At 46.8% G+C, this 18,356-nt stretch overlaps 1 protein-coding gene across 3 annotated transcripts in view; it reads right to left on the reverse strand.

The window, feature by feature from the left end:
- LOC137346228 (discoidin domain-containing receptor 2-like) overlaps positions 1-18,356 on the reverse strand; it is a 161,164-nt gene that overhangs the window by 40,234 nt on the left and 102,574 nt on the right. For all 3 annotated transcript variants that reach the window (XM_068009660.1, XM_068009661.1, XM_068009659.1), the window contains exons 3-9: positions 14,263-14,365; positions 10,919-11,147; positions 9,132-9,279; positions 7,550-7,655; positions 6,402-6,588; positions 2,577-2,823; positions 1,204-1,350 (exon numbers count right to left, since the gene is read on the reverse strand). In XM_068009660.1, coding sequence (XP_067865761.1) covers positions 1,204-1,350; positions 2,577-2,823; positions 6,402-6,588; positions 7,550-7,655; positions 9,132-9,279; positions 10,919-11,147; positions 14,263-14,365 — 1,167 coding nt within the window. The remainder of the gene's footprint in view (positions 1-1,203; positions 1,351-2,576; positions 2,824-6,401; positions 6,589-7,549; positions 7,656-9,131; positions 9,280-10,918; positions 11,148-14,262; positions 14,366-18,356) is intronic.

Here is an 18,356-nt window from a genome sequence, read left to right on the forward strand (position 1 = left end):
CTGATACTTCCAGCTCATTACTGAGGGAGTGCTGCACTGGCAGAAGTGTTGCCTTGCCCTGTATGTTCTACAAATGCAAAATACTGCAGATGCTGGAAATCTGAAATAAAAAATGCTGCGACCTGTCGATCATCTCATCTGTATATAAAAGATCCCATGGAAAATCTTGAACAAGAGCAGGGGAGCTATCCCAGTGCTAACCAATGTTTATTCCTCAGTCAATATCAGACAAAACAGATTATCTGATCATTATCACATTGCTGTTTGTGGGAGCTTGCTGTGTAGTGTGTTTCCTACATTACAACATTGACTTCACTTCAAAATGTATTTCATTGGTGATAAAGCATTTTGGGATTTCCTGATGTCATGTTAGACACTCAAGTATCAGCCTAGGTTTAGTGCTCAATCTCTCAATATGGGTCAGCTGAAAGCCTAGCATTGGTCATTGCTAACTCAGCAGCTCTATGAATGGGCCATATCATATCGAAACCTTTTGACTCTCACACTGCTGCACTCAACTCACCAAGGCTCCTTAGACAGCACCTTCCAAACCCGCGACCTCTACCACCTAGAAGGACAAGGGCAGCAGGCGCACGGGAAAACCGCCACCTGCAAGTTCCCCTCCAAGACACAAACCATCCTGACTTGGAACTATATCACCGTTCCTTCACTGTCGTTGGGTCAAAATCCTGGAACTCCCTTCCTAACAGCACTGTGGGTATACCTACCCCAAATGGACTGCAGCGGCTCAAGAGGCAGCTCACCACCACCTTCTCAAGGGCAATTAGGGATGGGCAATAAATGCTGGCCTGGCCAGCGACGCCCACATTCCATGAATGAATAAAAAACAAACTCAAAATGGACAGTGATCCAAGCAGCAAAAAAAAATTATTTAAAAAAAAAATTTACTTTTTAATCTAAATCTGGGAATATTCCCTTTGACTTTATATTAACGGTGATATGAGCACAGCAGTTGGAGCTGATGGAGTATTCCAGCAACCAGAATGACCATACTTGGCGTATCGATGGGGATAAGGGCCTACGATAAACTCTGTGAAGGAAGCCCCACTTTCCTCTCCCCAACACGCAATCAGAATCGCAGCTTACATTCCCAGTGCTCAGGTGAGGGTCAGTTGGAGAGTTAGGCTTTTCTCGGCAGTCACTTCTAACACCTGCCCAGTCCATTACCTGGAATAACCTTACCTAGGTTACTGACGGTAGGTGTCATGGCCTCCGTGAGCTGATAATCAGCGGTCGCAGCTTCTTCAGGAGGAATGAGTGTTTCCCTTTGAGGTGGAGCGGGAGCTCGTGGTTGGAGGCCAGTGACGTCGGGTGTGGTGGGACTGACACCTAAGAAGGACAGAAATATGTGAGAGACAGTGAGTGAACATATGGAGGAACAGTCGAAGCGAATACCACTTGCTGCATTCGAGCTCCCTCAGGGTTGCCACTCCCCTCCAAAATCGGCCCTGGAGTCTCCAGGAATGAAAGACAACACCCAAGCAGAAAACCTTAAGAGTGTTCAAAAAACAAAAATCGAACATTTTTGTTTATTGGTTGCAAAACATGTTTAAGATGGGCAGGGGAAAAGGCGGGGGGTGGGGGAAAAAGTCTGCTTGACTGACAGTCTAGAATCAGCCAATCGGGGGATTGAAGGGTCTATTCGCTTCCCAATTGGCTGGGAAGGTGACCCACTTGCCTCTCGACCAATGGCGTGGGAGTGTGTGGGGGTCGGGTGGTGGGTGGGATGGTTGGAGATAGGAGATCATCTGATCAGACCTCCAGGAATACATCCGACCAGAGTTAGGAACTCTAGCTTCATTTCTTTCCTCAAGAAAGGGGACAATTCATAAGCCCTGCCCCTTTAGTGGGCTGGTTTACTTCATTTTTGGCATTATCTTCATTTCTAGATAACTTCTAACTACGACAGCTGATGCCTGTGTTCCAGTTTCTAGCTCCCGGTCGGGGAATATGCCTCACAGGCAAATGTGACTGCCCCTTTTGCCATTTTCTTTGTGTTCCTGGCGAAGGGAAGGAGCGGCAATCCGGAATTCCTCAACATCCCAGTGATCCTTCAGTTATAGGCCCGTCAGTAAGTCTCCCCATCTCTCCCCACCCTAGGTGTGTGTGTGTGGGTTGAAAGAAAACATCTGCTGCTACTCTCAAACTGAATGGAGCTGACTAACCTGCATGGGGACAGTCGTCGTTTATTGTATCAGTGTGAAACAGACTGCCAGCAATGCCAACAGGGAAGCGAGGAAAATTGAGGATGCGCAAAAGGCCAGAATTTGGAGGAGGGCAGAGATGTCAGAGGCCTGGAGGAGGTTACAAAAATAGGGGAGGGTGGGCCATGGAGGGATTTGAAAACAAGGATGAGAATTGTATAATGGTGGCATTGACAGCCTGGGAGCCATTTTAGGTCAAAGAGCACGAGGGGGGTGACAGGTGAAATGGGGCTTAGGGTACGGGGCTGAGCCTCCAACAGTGATGTGAATTCTTCCATGTACGGTTTGGGCAGCAACACATTCGGGGCTCTGATGTTACCGTGCGCTGAAGTCCAGGCCACATATTCCTACCTGACTGGAAGGTGATCTCACTGAACATCATCCAGGAGTCCGCAAAGTGAAAGAGGCAGCGAATGAGCTGAGCGGCGCGGTGATTCAGCGGCACCGTGACGTAGCGGGCACTGGGGTTTTTATTGTCTAGGACCATCGTGGTGCTGACGTGCTCGGGGTCCCAGGGAGCGGAGGGGCTCATTTTGAAGGAGCAATCCACCCTCTTAAAAATCTTCACTTGCCTGGAGAACATGTTGTTGCAATGAACCTGGGAACAGATTCAGGCACAGAGGTTAGTCACTTGACTAGTTTCAACCAGGATTTACAAAGTCTACAGTTTCCATTTTTTTTAACAACAAAATTTATGCATTCTTGGGATTTGACTGTTGCTGGCAAGGCCAGCATTCATTTCCCATCCCTAATTGCCCTTGTTACGAAAGTACTTCCATTTTTTTAAAAAATTGAGAACTTGTGTTAAAACTGAAAAGATTCCATGCATGTGTTTTTTTTTACCAAGGTCACTGACAGGACACTTAAGATGTTGTTTGAAAACAACCTGTGCTGGAAATCATGTGCTTTAAGCTCAATAAACAACAGAAACCTTGGTGACCTGGGGAAGATGTTTACAGAGAAGCCACATGTCAAGGTTTATGGAGGTCAGAGGTTGACTTTCTGTTTGGGGAAGATATTGTTTTCAGTTCAGTTGGGGTGTGAACTGTTTTGAAGACAGTTGGTGTTTTGCCTGCCAAGGGAAAAGAAACCACCTAGCTCACCTCTTTCTCTACCTCTTTGAAGAAACCCTGCCAAGACCCAGTGTGGGAAAGCTAAAATCCCCAGTGCCGCATCTCTCCTGAGAAGCTGGAAAAACCTGCCAGATTAATTCTCAATGCCACCTGAAAAGAACTGCTTTAGAAAAGATCCCAGTGACCCGACTCCATATACTCGAACGCCAGACCAAAAGGAACAACTGACTTCCTTCCATATCTTCTTTTTTTTCTTGAAGAATTAGCAAGTATTTGGCCAAAGTATTCATTTTTTGTCTTTTTTTTGAACAGACCTCTGCAGAGAGAATTTCTGTATTTATTTCAGTGTGTGTGTGAGTGTGGGGAATTTAAAAAGGGAACTTTCATATTTCAATCTGTGTGTTCATGCTTTGTTTCATTACTGGATAAGTCTTGTTGGATAATAAACTGGTAATTTTGTTGTTTATTAAAGAAAACTGGTTGGTGTATTTTATTCTGGGATAAAGAGTAGAGTCTATGATTGACTGTATCGGTAACTGGGTAAACATTTTTCAAATATATGTTGTGACCTGCGGAGAAGTGGGAGTAGAAAAGACAGTGCACTTCTCCCACCTCGGTCGTAACACCATGAGAAGGTGGTGGTGAGCTTCCTTCTTGAGCTGCTGCAGTCCATGTGGTGCAGGTACACCCATCTTCTTCTTAGACATTCCCTCGGGAACGAGAATGACTTTCTTCCACTCCAGGGTTGTGGGTCCATAGGTGACAGAATAGTCCAATTCTGGATCCACACGCTCTGCCACAGGTAGGGCAGGTGGCGTTTGGTGAGGCAAGTGAATTGGATGCTCAAAATTCTGAATGCTCCTTCCGCTGTTTGCACTTGATCACTGCCTGGGCATGTCAACGTTGTTCGAACTGGTTGGCACCTTCACGGATGCTTCTTCTCCATTTTGGGCCGTCTCGGGCAAGAGATTCCCACGAATTGATGGAGATGTCACATTTTTTCAGGGAGGCTTCCTTGTAGCGTTTCCTCTGCCCTCCTGTTAGCCTCTTGCTGTGACGGAGCTCAGAGTAGAAAGCTTGTTTTGGGAGTCTTGTGTCAGGCATGCGGACAATGTGGCCCGCCCAATGTAACTGACTAGCCGTGACTAGTGTCTCGATACTGGGGCTTTTGGCCTGAGAGAGGACACTGATATTGGAGTGCCTGTCCTGCCACTGAATTTGCAGGATCTTGTGGAGGCACCGCTGGTGATATCTCTCCAGGGCTTTGAGATGTCTGCTATACAGTGTCCATGTTTCAGAGGCATACAGGAGAGCGGGTAACACTGTGGCCCTGTAGACCATAGGCTTAGTGCCAAGTTTGAGGTCTTGGTCATCAAACACTCTTTTCCTCAGATGCCCGAAGGCTGTGCTGGCACATTGGAGGCGATACTGAGTTTCATGGTCGATGTCTGCCGTTGCTGAGAGGAGGCTCCCAAAGTATGGGAAGTGATCAACATTGTCCAGTGGTTCCCATACCTTGGGAGCCTTGGGAGCCTCCTCTCAGCAAGGGCAGACATCAACGATGAACCCTCATCAATGCATTCACGGAGGCATATGAAGGAATGGGTCTTAAGCTAAACATCTGGAAGACAAAGGTCCTCTACCAGCCAGCTCCCGCAGCACGACACTGCCCCCTGACTATCAAGATCCATGGCGAACCACTGGACAATGTGGATCACTTCCCATACCTTGGGAGCCTCCTCTCAGGTATACCCACAGTGCTGTTAGGGAGGGAGTTTTAGGATTTTGACCCAGTGACAGTGAAGGAACGCCTATATAGTTCCAAGTCAGGATGGTGTGTGGCTTGGAGGGGACGTTGCAGGTAGTGGTCTTCCCATGCATCTGCTGCCCTTGTCCCTCTAGGTGGTAGAGGTCGCGGGTTTGGAAGGTGCTGTTGAAGGAGGTTTGGCGAATTGTTGCAGTGCATCTCGCACCTGGTACACACTGCTGCCACTGTGCGCCAGAGGGAGTGAATGTTTTCGGTAGTGGATGGGGTGCTGATCAAGTGGGCTGCTTTGTCTTAGCTGGTGTTGAGCCTCTTGACTGTTGTTGGAGCTGCACAGTTTCAGAGTACAAGAAGTGAAGAAATTCCACTGAACCTTTATAAATCACAGATTCGGCCCCAGCTGGAGAATTGTGTCCACTTTGAGCACCACACCCTTAGGAAGGACGTCACGGCCTTAGAAAATATGCAGAGGATGTTTGCTGGAATGCTATGAGAGTTATGTGGAGACATAAAGGAAGTTGTTCTCCTTAGAGCAGAAAGGTTAAGAGGAGATTTGATGGAGGTTTCCAGATGGAGGGTTTTACTGCTGATGTTGCAAATTTGCTTGTAGTGTCCTCTATATATATTCCACATTTAATACATTTCTTTCAATGCATTTTGGAAGGATGAGGAGAGGCTGTACAAATGGTGCAATTTTAAAGGGGGTGCCGGGACAGAGAGACTCTGGGGGTTTATGTACACGAATCCTTGAAGGTGGCAGGACGAGGTGAGAAGCAAATGGGATTATTAATAGAAGTATAGAGTACAAAAGCAAGGATGTTGTGAAGTTATGCTAAAACTTTATAAATCAGTGGTTAGGCCCTAGCTAGAGTATTGTGTCCAATTCTGGGCACCACCCTTTAGGAAGGATGTCAAGGACTTGGGGAGGGTGCAGAGGAGATTCATTCGAATGGGACCAGGGATGTGGGACTTCCTCATGTCTACTTTCAAGGGCAAAGTTTGGCGGTGAGGGCTAAACTTTGTAAAAATCACCCATGACAGTACGAAGTCCATGTTCCCATTAATTTGAACTGATATCTCAAGAGGCTCCTCCTCACGGACGCCTGTGTTCTGATTTAGGATTGAATCATCAACAAGACAGCCGGACTAAAAAAAAAAGCAACTAACTGCAAGTGCGCCAAATCCAAAAAGAAGACAAATCTGGAACTGGAAAGCAGAAGAGTTGCAAAAGCGTGATTTCCTTGACTCTCGGCGAGTCGGGGTGGGGGGGGGGGGGGTGCCTCGAGGGACCCAGTTTTGACACCCAGGCTATTGGTCATAAAGCAGCTGCCAACTTACCTTCATGGAGCTGAACGTGAAGACTTGCTCGAACTCAAACTCCATCTCCACGTACCCGCCGCTCATGGTACTGTTGTGCCAGCCCACGTAATCGTAGCCAGGCCAGACCCGCAGCTCGTGGCTCTTGGTGAAGTCGTCCATGCCCAGGACACCGTCCGTAAGCTGGCCCAGTCCCCCATAGTGCAGCCTGAGCAAGAGACAGAAGAGACAGCACAAAGCAGTTAGATTTTGGCGACTCAGAGAAATGAAGAAGGACTTCTTTTATTTTTGCACACACCATGGGGTATGGCAACCTGGACCTCTCCCCCTTCAGCCACCCACCCCCGCCACACCCCCCCCCACCCCACAACGCCCCCCCGAAAGGGCTGTGGATGTTGAGGGCCAATTGAAATGATCAGGATTGAGAGTAAGATATTTGTTGGGCAATTGTATCAAGGGAAATTGATCAAAATTGGGTAGATGGAGTTGAGGTACAGCTCAACCTTCATGTGATTGAATGGCAGAACAGACTTGAAGGACTGAATGGCCTCCTCCTGTCCCTATGTCCTGTGCAACAAAATCCCTTACAGAGCATGTAAGAGCTTCCATCTGCAGCATGTGTGTACATATATGTGTGCTTGTGTGTTGGTACGTGAATGTGCTTGCATATGATGTTTTTGTTTATGTATGTGTGCAAACATATGTGTACATGTATTTGTGTGTGCTTACACATATTTGTGTGTGTGGTTGTATGTGTACGCCCATTTTTTTATGTGTTGTGTATTTGTGTGTGCTTGATGTGCACATGTTTGTGTATGTGCACACATTTGTTTTTTTTTGTATTTGTGTAGACACGTGTTTGTGTGTGCTTGTATGCATGCACATATTTTTGTGTGTGTTGTGTGCAAGTACAAGTGAAGTCACATGTGTTTGCGTGCGTCTACTTGCATTTGTTTGTTTGTGTACAAGTACAGGTGCATGTACACATGATTTTGTGTGTGTATGTGTTAGACAATTCACCAGTGGTGAGCTGCTTCATTTTGGACTTTGCCTGGGAGCAGGTTGTGTGATCAAGGCTCTGGCAGCAAGCTGGACGTGGGCTACAGGCATCCGCCAACTCTATGGTTTTTAATCCCGTTCACCACGACCTCCCACGCACAGCAGCATACCTTGCAATTCGGAGTCCGTCATATGTGGAGTCATTAAGGTACACCAAGGGCAGACCCGACACATTCATTACCTGGCCCATGGGAACTTTGTACGATTTTAAACCATCTGCGAGGAAGAGAAGGAGAGACGTCGGTTAAGTCAGGTGCAGTGAGTGTGAGCAGGGAATGAGTGTGCAATGGTGATAGTGAATCTACTGCTATCTCATTAGGGATTGATCAAGTATGCGCAAGTGAGTGCTTGGATTGTTATGCCAGTTATGCGGAGAGACTAAAGAAGCTGCAAGTGTTCTCCTTGGAGCAGAGAAGGTTACAGGGAGACTTAACAGAGGTGTTCAAAATCATGAGGAGTTTCGATAAGGAGAAACTGTTTCCAGCTGTCATGGTCCTGTAGTTTTTTTCGGAATATGCGGTTTGCCTTTAAGGCTTGCAAGGGATCAGTATTGCTTTAAGAGCTGGCAAGCCTCAGGAGTTATAGAAAGGTGCATTATCGTTGCCTTAGAAACAGCCATTTGGAGACTGCGATTCAAAGGGTGCATTCTCGATTCCGTGGAAACAGCCACTGGGAGTGAGCCTGATACGATACATTTGTTTCAATTCAGTTTGAACTGGCAGTTAGTAAGACAGTTTGAACACACACACAGAAGACACAGAGGACACAGCTGTGATAAGCACACCTGAAAAAAAGAGCTTTCTACCATTTAAACTGAAGGAAGAGGATTTTAGTCTGATTATTATTGTTATCTCTCAAAATTCTAAAAACGTCAAGCAAAGACAGAGATCTCTGGTAATTTAAATTGAAGAAAGGGAAGTTAGACTGTGACAATCTTTCATCCCTTAAAAAACTCTAAAGTCAGATTGATTCCGTTGAAAGTGTTTGCAAGCTGTTAATTGTTGAAATTCGCTGAAGAAGGAAAGCATCACCTACTGAAGTTAGACTACAGACTGTTCTACTGTGGAAGAACCTTATTTTACCGCTTCAGACGACTGTGAGGACTTCAAGCAACCTCGGGCTGTAAATTTCCAAGGACTCTAATTTTTTCTATTTTAACTATAGTTTATATCTTCCTAGTGTTTAAGAATTTAGTTCTTTTAATTAAAGAGTTAATTTGTTGACTTAAAGACACCTGGTTTGGTTAGCCTAATTCGGGGGTTAATAGATGGTACAATTTGGTGGGTTTTTCTTTAATTTGGAAAGTTTTTAAATGATATGTTAGCTGATCTGTGGACCGACAGGATTGAATTAACAGTGCGTTAGTCCCACCACAATCATAATTGCATATTTTGATTGGGGGCTTTGACAGGAGCGATCGGTCGTAACACAATGACAACAACAACTCGCATTTATGTATTAATGTAGCAAAAGGTCCAAAAGCGCTTCATGGGGGCATTATAAAATAAAGTTTGATACCGAGCCACATAAGGAGATACTTGATCAACGAGGAGTCCCTAGAGCAGGACTTCAACCTACAAACTTCTGACACAGAGGTGAGTGCTACCCCACCGCCCCCCCCCCCCTCCCCCCGAGCAACTTCCGTAAAGCTGAGCCAATGGTGAAATGGGAACGACTGGAACCTTCACTCACCCAACCAGAGACAGCCGTACAGCTCGACCCTCATGCATACGCTCATAACACGGTCCGCCATTGGATAAAACCGCACATAGCGGGCGATGATTGGGGGGCCCAGGTCCTTCAACACAATATCATATGGGTTTACATTTCCTGTGATAACCTGGAGGGGAGAGGAGGGAGGGGGAGAAATAGGAGGTTAATATGGAAGCACTCACAAAACTCAACCAAGATGCTTGAAAAGGCTGTCACCCATTGGGAAATAGCTGGACTGAGAGGTTATCACTATCAGAAAAGATTGAAGTGGCTGGGGCTCTTTATTCTAGAAAATAGAAGGCTGAGGAGTGAAAAGGTTCGATAGGGTAGATGCAGAGAAGATCCACCAATCATGGGTGGAGTCCAGACTAAGGATCATAAATATAAGATAGTCACTAATAAGTCCAATGGGAATTCAGGAGAAACTTCTTCACCCAGAGAGTGGTGAGAATGTGCAACTTACACAGTGTAGTTGAGGTGATGTATTTAAGGGGAAGCTGGATAATTAAATGAGGGAGAAAGGAATAGAAGTATATGCTGATAGGGTGAGATGAAGAGAGGTGGGAGGAGGCTTGTGTCAAGCAAAAATACCAGCATGGACCAGTTGGGCCGAATGGCCTGTTTTTGCGCTGTGAATCCTATGTAATTCTATGTAAAATTGAGACAAGACTTAGTCAATAAGCTTGCTGCACAGCGCAGTGAGAGTGGGGACTTGGCAGAATAAACAGCCGCTAGAACAGAGTATGGGGATCAGTTGAATAAACTGCTGCCCACCCAATAATGAATCCAGACTCAGGTGAAAGACGACTTGTAGTGAATATGGACTCGGTTGAATAAACCATGGCTCTAAATGGGAAATATGGTTGAATAGACTGTCCATAGCACAGTGAATGAAGACTCATTGAATAGACTGTCAGCCAGTGCAATGATTAGGACTTTGGTATGGATTGTCAGCCAGTACAGTGAAAATGAACTGGTTTTACAGACTGTCACCCAATTCAATGAATATGGACTGACTGCATAGTCTGCCACCCAGACCAATGAATATTAACTCGGTTGGTACTGATTTCATCCTGATTGGAGTCCAAGAACTATTAGCGACTGGTATCGTGGAGCTAAGAAAGCATTGCTCCTTCACCTTGTCCATCAAGGTGTTACATCTGTCTAGAACCAAGGTGAATGAGGCAATACTTCACCTGTAAGACCGTATCCCTTACAGCAAAAGCACGACTTTCATTTATATAGCACCTTTCATAACCACCGTACATCGCAAAGTGCTTCACAATGAAGTACATTTGCAGTGTAGCCACTGTTGTAATGTAAGAAACAGAGCAGCCAGTTTGCACACAGCAAGCTTCCATCAACAGATAATGATCAGATAACCTGTTTTTATGATATCAATTGAGAGACAAATATCAGCCAGGACAACACAGATAACTCCACTGTTCTTCTTCACGATAGTAGAATGATATCCTTTATATCCACCTGAGAGGACAGATGGAGGCATCTATTCGACAACTCATGGGAAAGATGACCCTTCTGCCAGGAGAGCACTCCCTCAATACTGCACTGGGAGGGTCAGCCTAGATTTTTAAGCTGAAGTCCTGGAGTGGGATTTGAACCCATGACCTTCTAACACCAAGGTAAGAGTACAACCAACTGAGCCACAAACAACATGACCATTGCTTTACACAGTTAAAGGTTAAACACACAAAACACACTGTGGTTCTCCAGTTGCGCGCAGCGGTCGTTTGGTCATTCCTTACCTCGTTTCCCCTCCGATCCTTCCAGGTATTCCAGCTTTTGCCGTTCCGGCTGTACTGCAGCCTGTAGAATTGAGCATATTCGTTCCCGTGCCCGTTGGAATGGCGGCCCTGGGTGCCCACCAGGGTGATGAAGTAGAGCTTGCGGAGGTCGATCTGCAGGAACTCGCTGCTGGCACGAAACACGGACTTGGCTGGACACCAGGCACCATCGCCGTGCTCTGTACCCAACCTGTGGATTTCAATTCAGCAACACTCAATGTCGGACAGACTGAAAAAGGGAGTGAGTATGCCTCCCTCCAACTGGCTCATCTACTGAGTGCGTTGTCAGAGAACTGACGATTTTCACACTGGGGTCAATTTCAACTTCTGCTAATGGTGTAAATCGGGAGATGTCGGATCATCTCCCGGTATACGCCTCTCCCGATATTCCTTCCATGGAGCGTACAGCACAGAAGGAGGCCAATCGGCCCATCCCGCCTGTGCCAGCTATCTAAGAACTGTCCAATTAATATCACTCCTCACCCCACCCCACCTCTGTATAGCCCTGAAAATCTTTCTTTCCAAAGCTATCTCCAATTTTTTTTTGCAAGTTATGATTCAATCTTCTTCCACCGCCCTGTCAGGCAGCACATTCCAGATCACAACAATTTGCTACACAAAAAGAACTTCGCCTAATCTCACCTCTTCTCTCTTACCAATTACATTTAATTTGCTCCCCCTGTTTACTGGTCCCCTCCCAGTGGAAGCGGTATCTCCCTATCAAAACCCCTCGTAATTCTGAGCACATCTATTACATCTCCCCTTAATCTCATGTCTACCCTTTGGCTTCAATATAATATATTGATATGCTGATAGGCTGAGATGAAGTAGGTATGGGAACAGGCTAATGTGGCAGGAATAGCCTGTTGCTATATGGTAAAATTCCACATGATTTCCTGGAATGGAAAACCAGAGAGGGTGTTTAATGGGTAGCACATCAGATTTTGTCCAGTTTATGCTATCACCGAGAATTTTTTAAAAATTCTTTCATGGGATGTGGGCGTGGCTGGCCAGGCCAGCATTTATTGCCCATCCCTAATTGTCCTTGAGAAGGTGGTGGTGAGCTGCCTTCTTGAACCGCTGCAGTCCACGTGGGGTACGTATAACCACAGCGCTGTTAGGAAGGGAGTTCCAGGATTTTGACCCAGCGACAGTGAAGGAACGGCGATATAGTTCCAAGTCAGGATGGTGTGTGACTTGGAGGGGAACTTGCAGGTGGTGGTGTTCCCATGTATTTGCTGCCCTTGTCCTTCTAGGTGGTAGAGGTTGCGGGTTTGGAAGGTGCTGTTGAAGGATCTTTGATGCATTGCTGCAGCGCATCTTGTAGATGGTACACACTGCTGCCACTGTGCGTTGGTGGTGGAGGACAAACAAAGAACAGCACACGAACAGGCCTTTCGGCCCTCCAAGCCTGCGTCGATCTTGATGCCTGCCTAAACTAAAACCTTCTGCACTTCCGGGACCCATATCCCTCTATCCCCGTCCTATTCATGTATTTGTCAAGATGTCTCTTAAACGTCGCTATCGTATCTTCTTCCACCACCTCCCTTGGCACCCTGGCAGCAAGTTCCAGGCACTCCCCACCCTCTGTGTAAAAAACTTGCTTCGCACATCCCCTCTAAACTTTGCCCCTCGCACCTTAAACCTATGTTCCCTAGTAACTGACTCTTCCACCCTGGGAAAAAGCTTCTGACTATCCACTCTGTCCATGCCGCTCATAACTTTGTAAACCTCCATCATGTCGCCCCTCCACCTCCGTCGTTCCAGTGAAAACAATCCGAGTTTTTCCAACCTCTCCTCATAGCTAATGCCCTCCAGACCAGGCAACATCCTGGTAAACCTCCTCTGTACCCTCTCCAAAGCCTCCACGTCCTTCTGGGAGTGTGGTGACCAGAATTGCACGCAATATTCTAAGTGTGGCCTAACTAAGGTTCTGTACAGGGAGTGAATGTTTGTGCATGGGGTGCCAATCAAGCGGGCAGCTTTATCCTGGATGGTGTAGAGCTTCTTGACAGTTGTTGGAGCTGCACCCATCCAGGCAAGTGGAGAGTATTCCATCACACTCCTGACTTGTGCCTTGTAGATGGTGGACAGACTTTGGGGAGTCAAGAGGTGAGTTACTCACCGCAGGATTGCCAGCCACTGACCTGCTCTTGTAGCCACGGTATTTATATGGCTACTCCATTCAGTTTCTGGTCAATGGTAGCCCCCAGGATGTTGATGGTGGGGGATTCAGCGATGGTAATGCCATTGAATATCAAGGGGAGATGGTTAGATTCTCTCTTGTTGAAGATGGTCATTTGCCTGACACTTTGTTGGCATGAATATTACTTGCCACTTATCAGCCCAAGCCTGGATATTGTCCGGGTCTTGCTGCATTTCTACACGGACTGCTTCCGTATCTGAGGAGTTGCGAATGGTGCTGAACATTGTGCAATCATCAGCGAACATCCCCACTTCTGATCAGGTCTGGCAGCATCTGTGAAAAGAGAAGCAGAGTTAACGTTTCGGGTCAGTGACCCTGCATTGGATGAAGGGTCACTGACCCGAAACATTAGCTCTGCTTCTCTTTTCACAGATGCTGCCAGACCTGCTGAGTGGTTCCAGCATTTCTTGTTTTTACTTCAGATTTCCAGCATCCGCAGTATTTTGCTTTTATCCTCACTTCTGATCTTATTATTGAAGGAAGGTCATTGATGAAGCAGCTGAAGATGGTTTGGCCTAGGACACTGCCCTGAGGAACTCCTGCAGTGATGTCCTGGAGCTGAGATGGACCTCCAACAACCACAACCATCTTCCTTTACGTTAGGTGTGACTCCAACCAGCGGAGAGTTTTCCCCCTGATTCCCATTGACCACAATTCCGCTAGGGCTCCTTGATGCCATACTCAGTCAAATGCTGCCTTGGTGTCAAGGGCAGCCACTCTCACCTCACTTCTGGAATTCACCCCGAATATCTCACTAGGAAGGAGAACAGGGCAGTTGAAACATGAATTGTGCCCAATCTAACTGAATGGGAAGAAGCACGCCAGCCCACATGATCACAATAAAGCCGAGAATTGGTCGGGGGGGGGGGGGGGGGGGAGGGGGCGTAAAGCACGCACGTGGCCCGAACGCACCCAGGTTCTCACTGGGCGGCACTGGTTAAAATCAGACATAAATGTCCAGCTGACGGGCGAGCCGCCATCTGCCCTGTGGGCGACTAGACACGCCCCAGGGCCCGAGCAGCAGATGGGACTGGGGCAGGCGTTGAGGACTAGGGTGGCAGTAAAGGGCTGGGGTAGCAGTTAGGGGCTAGGGCGTTACCTGCCATGCTTTGCCGCAGTCGACTCGGACCACATGCTGGAAGCGATGATGTCTTCGTCGCGGATGACGGAGTCCTGCATACCCAGTGCAAACCGACAGCGCTCTGTGGAGAGAGAGAGAGAGAGAAGCTCGGTTAGATAGTCCCAGTGCCGCATTGTGTCGATTGACAGTACCTAGATCCCATATGGGGATCGTTAAATGCAAACATACCATGGTCCATCTAGCTTGACCTCTGCTATCCTGCCTTTAAGGGGAAGCTAGAGAGGCACATGAGGGAGAAAGGAATCACTAGGGTATGCTGATAGGGTGTGATGTAGCATGGTGGGAGAAGGTCGGCGTGGAGCATAACCTCTGGGATGGACCTGTTGGGCCAAATGGCCTGATTTTGTGCTGCACATTCAATGCAAGGTAATATGATTAGATATACTGATCTGGAGCAGTGAAACAAGTCTTAGGCAACAAGATTGTCACCCAGCGCAGTGAATAGGGACTTGGCTGAATAAGCAGCCCCGAGAACAGAGAATAAAGTTGAATAAACTGCCCCTTGGATAATAAATCCAGACTCAGGTGCAAGTCCAGTCCAGTGACCCAGTTCAGTCTATCCAAACAGTCCCTATTGTACAGACTATCACCAAATGGCTCCTGGAAGAGAGAATGGGGATCGGTTGGGCCGAATGGCCTTTTCTGCGCTGTAAATATGTATGAGCATGATTCAACAATAATGGGGGTATTGCTGACAAAAAGAGACATGCTGTCGAGGCTTTTCACCTTGCAGTCATCAGCACAGACAGAGAGTTCTCTTCTCAGACATTATAAATATGTTGGTTTCCCTTACATTGGTATTCTTGCGAATTGTCCTGATGAGTGCAAGACAAACAGCTTCGACAAAATGTCTCTATTTTCAGCAATACTCAAGTTCTGTACTATCATATGACTAAATATAACTTTGTAGAATCAAAGAAGCGCAGGTTGGTGATTTCCTCATAGCCGTTCTTCCGGCCCAGTTTCACGCTGGAACATGGATCTTAGGAACATCAGATGAAGAGTATAGTCATTCAATGAGATCATGGCTGATCTGTGACCTAACTCCATGTACCCACTTTTGCCCCATATTCCTTAATACCTAACAAAAATCTATCAATCTCAGATTTAAAATTAACAATTGATCTAGCATCAATTGCTGTTTGCGGAACAGAGTTCCAAACTTCTACCACCCTTTGCGTGTAGGAGTGTTTCCTAAATTTCACTCCTGAAAGGTTTGCCTTGAACATCTTTACTATAACCCCTAGACCTAGAGTCTTCAGTCGTGATAAGCAACAGCTAAGAGAACCAGCCCTGCTTTCAACAAGCCCTATTTTGCCTGCATTTGCTTTGGAGGGACTGGATGAAGGAACATTTCAGCAAGCAAGAGCTGGCCACCAGAGGTCAGCACAGGAACAAATAGGCCGCAACTTTGAAGAATCACTTTGCGGAAAAAAAAGTCAAACTTGTTTTTGTTTAAAGAGGCGGGGAACGGTGGTGGGGCAAGGAGGGTGGGGTTGGTGGGTGGTGAAATCCGTCTTGGCCGGCTTTGCAAAACAGGGAGATAACCAATCAGAAAGCCCGTTTTACAAAGCAGCTTGATTTTTGTTACTGGCCGATAACCAATCGGCGAGTCAGTTTTGTGCCCCATCGCTTGTGTACGACACTGTCGCAAACAAGAGAAGCTTTCTCCCTCCGATAACAACTAAAGATCCATCACATGCCGAACTTGCTGCCCCTTTAAGTGTTGGAAGGTCATGACCCTGCTGAGAAACCCTTAGCTGCATGTGTGCGACAAATCACTTGCTTAGCAAAAGCATTTGACACGATTCAAGGTGGAATTAGTGTCTAGTGTGAGGGGAAGCTCGATAAGCACCATGGGGGAGAAAGGAATAGGGTCTGGTGATGGAGTGTGAGACGATGTACTCTGTTAGGAGGTTTTGTGTGTGGCATTAAAAACAGCATGGACCAGTTGGGCCGAATGGCTTGTTTTTATGCTGTGAGTTCCATGTGATGAGTTCTCGTCGGGATGAGTGAATCACATTCCATGACTTTAATGCGTGGATAGAGCTAATGGCTGAAAGACAACCGTGCTTTGTTTGGTTCATTCGTGCAAGGTTGTAAGTGACCCTTGGGACAGTAACATGTCAATGGGCAGTGTACGTGAACTCAACTGTGCTATGAAGATGATGATTATGGGGATATCCGGTTCTGTTCTATATAAATACTGACTAATACTGCTCCATAAGTGTAATAATATTCTCTTATTAATACTGGGCACTAAATGGTGCTGTATTGTTATCTCAACCACATTGCAATTCCTTTCCTTTTATCGTTCTGCAGCTCTGCGGGGTGGGACAGTGCCGGTGGTGGTGGGGGAATCATTTTCACCCAACCTCTCTGCCAGGAAACGGACGGGATCGGGTCTAACACGATTTTGACATCCTCTGCCCTGATTTTACTCACCATTGAAGTCATAGTCGTAGAGTCACTTATGGCACAGAAGGAGGCCATTCAGCCCATCAAGACCACGTCGGCTCTCCACGGAGTTATGCAGTCAGTTCCATCCCCAGCTCGATCCCCATAGCCCTGTAAGTCTATTTCTCTCAGGTGACCATCCCACTCCCTCTCTCAGTCATTCATTGTCTCCGCTTCCACCACCCTTGCGGGCAGTGAGTTCCAGGTCATTACCACCCGCTGTGTAAAAAAAGTGCTTCCTCACTCGGCCCCTGCATCTTTTGCCCAAATCTTTCACTCTGTGTCCCCTAATCCTTGCACCATTTGCCAATGGGAACAGCTTTTCCTTGTCTAACTTATCTAAGCCTGTCATAATCTTGAGTCATGGGCGATTAATATTGGGCAGAGTGTAAAACCGGCATTCCACCTGATCCAGTGGGATTCCTGTCCTGTGAGTTAAGTTAAAATCACCCTGTGTGTGCGTATATGTGTAAGTCTCTCTACTCTCTGTGATCTCTGTGTGTGCATGTGTCTCTGTCTCTCTCTGTGTATGTGTGCTTTTCTGTCTCTCTCTCTGTCTGTCTCTCTATATGTAGTTGTGTGTCTCTGTCTCTGCGTATGACTGTGCCTCTCTCAGTTGCTCTCTCTCTCTTCATATGTGTGTGTCTAATGTCTCTCTGTCTGTCAGTATGTGTGTGTCTCTCTGTCTGTCTGTGCGTATGTCTCTCTGAGAGTCTTCCTCTCTCTTCCTCCGTGTGTGTTTGTGTCTTTGTTTGTGTGTCTCTGACTGTGTGACTCTTTCTGAGTCTTCCTCTCTTTTTAATCTCTCTCGCTCCCTTTGTGTGTGTGTGTGCGTCTGTCTCTGTCTGGCTCTCTCCGTCTCTCTGTATATATTTCTCTCTCTCTGTGCCTCCCTCTCTATGTCTCTCTGCACCTGGCAGTGTGTCCTCACTTTAAGGCCCGGGGAATGTTCCCCAGGCATGCTTTGCATATTAACACAAATAGTGTACAGAGGAGTGAGATCTTAGCGGGACGGAGCTGTGCTCAGTCATGTCGATCCCCTGTCTACTCCCCATTGTACAGCAGGCATGACATTTCAGAAAGTAGAAAGACTTCTTCATACTCTCTCTCACCCAGGATGGTATGTGTAAAAATGCGTTGGGGGACAGATTGTCAGAAGACTTGAACTAGATACAATTTTTCCTCAGAGTGCTATTTTTTTTAAATGTAGATTTGCATCGAATCTACAGCACCGAAGTCTGCGGTCCAACTATGCTTCATACGAGCCTCCTCCCACCCCCACTTCATCTCACCCTAACAACATAACCTCTATTCCTTTCTCCCTCATGTACTTATCGAACCTCCCCTTAAATACATCTAAGCCATTCGCCTCAACCACTCCTTCTGGCAGCGAGTTCCGCATTCGAACTGCCCTCCGGGTAAAGATGCTTCTCCTGAATTCCCGATTGGAATTACTAGTGACTGGCTTATAATTGTGGCCCCCAGGTTTGAACTCCCGGGCAAATGGGAATGTCTTCTCCATGCCCAGCCCATCAAAGCCCTTCATATTTTAAACAGATCTATCACATCACCCCTCTGCCTCTCAGGAAAACAGC

The sequence above is a fragment of the Heterodontus francisci genome, chromosome 29, assembly GCF_036365525.1.
Source record: "Heterodontus francisci isolate sHetFra1 chromosome 29, sHetFra1.hap1, whole genome shotgun sequence".
In the NCBI taxonomy this organism is placed as follows: domain Eukaryota; kingdom Metazoa; phylum Chordata; class Chondrichthyes; order Heterodontiformes; family Heterodontidae; genus Heterodontus; species Heterodontus francisci.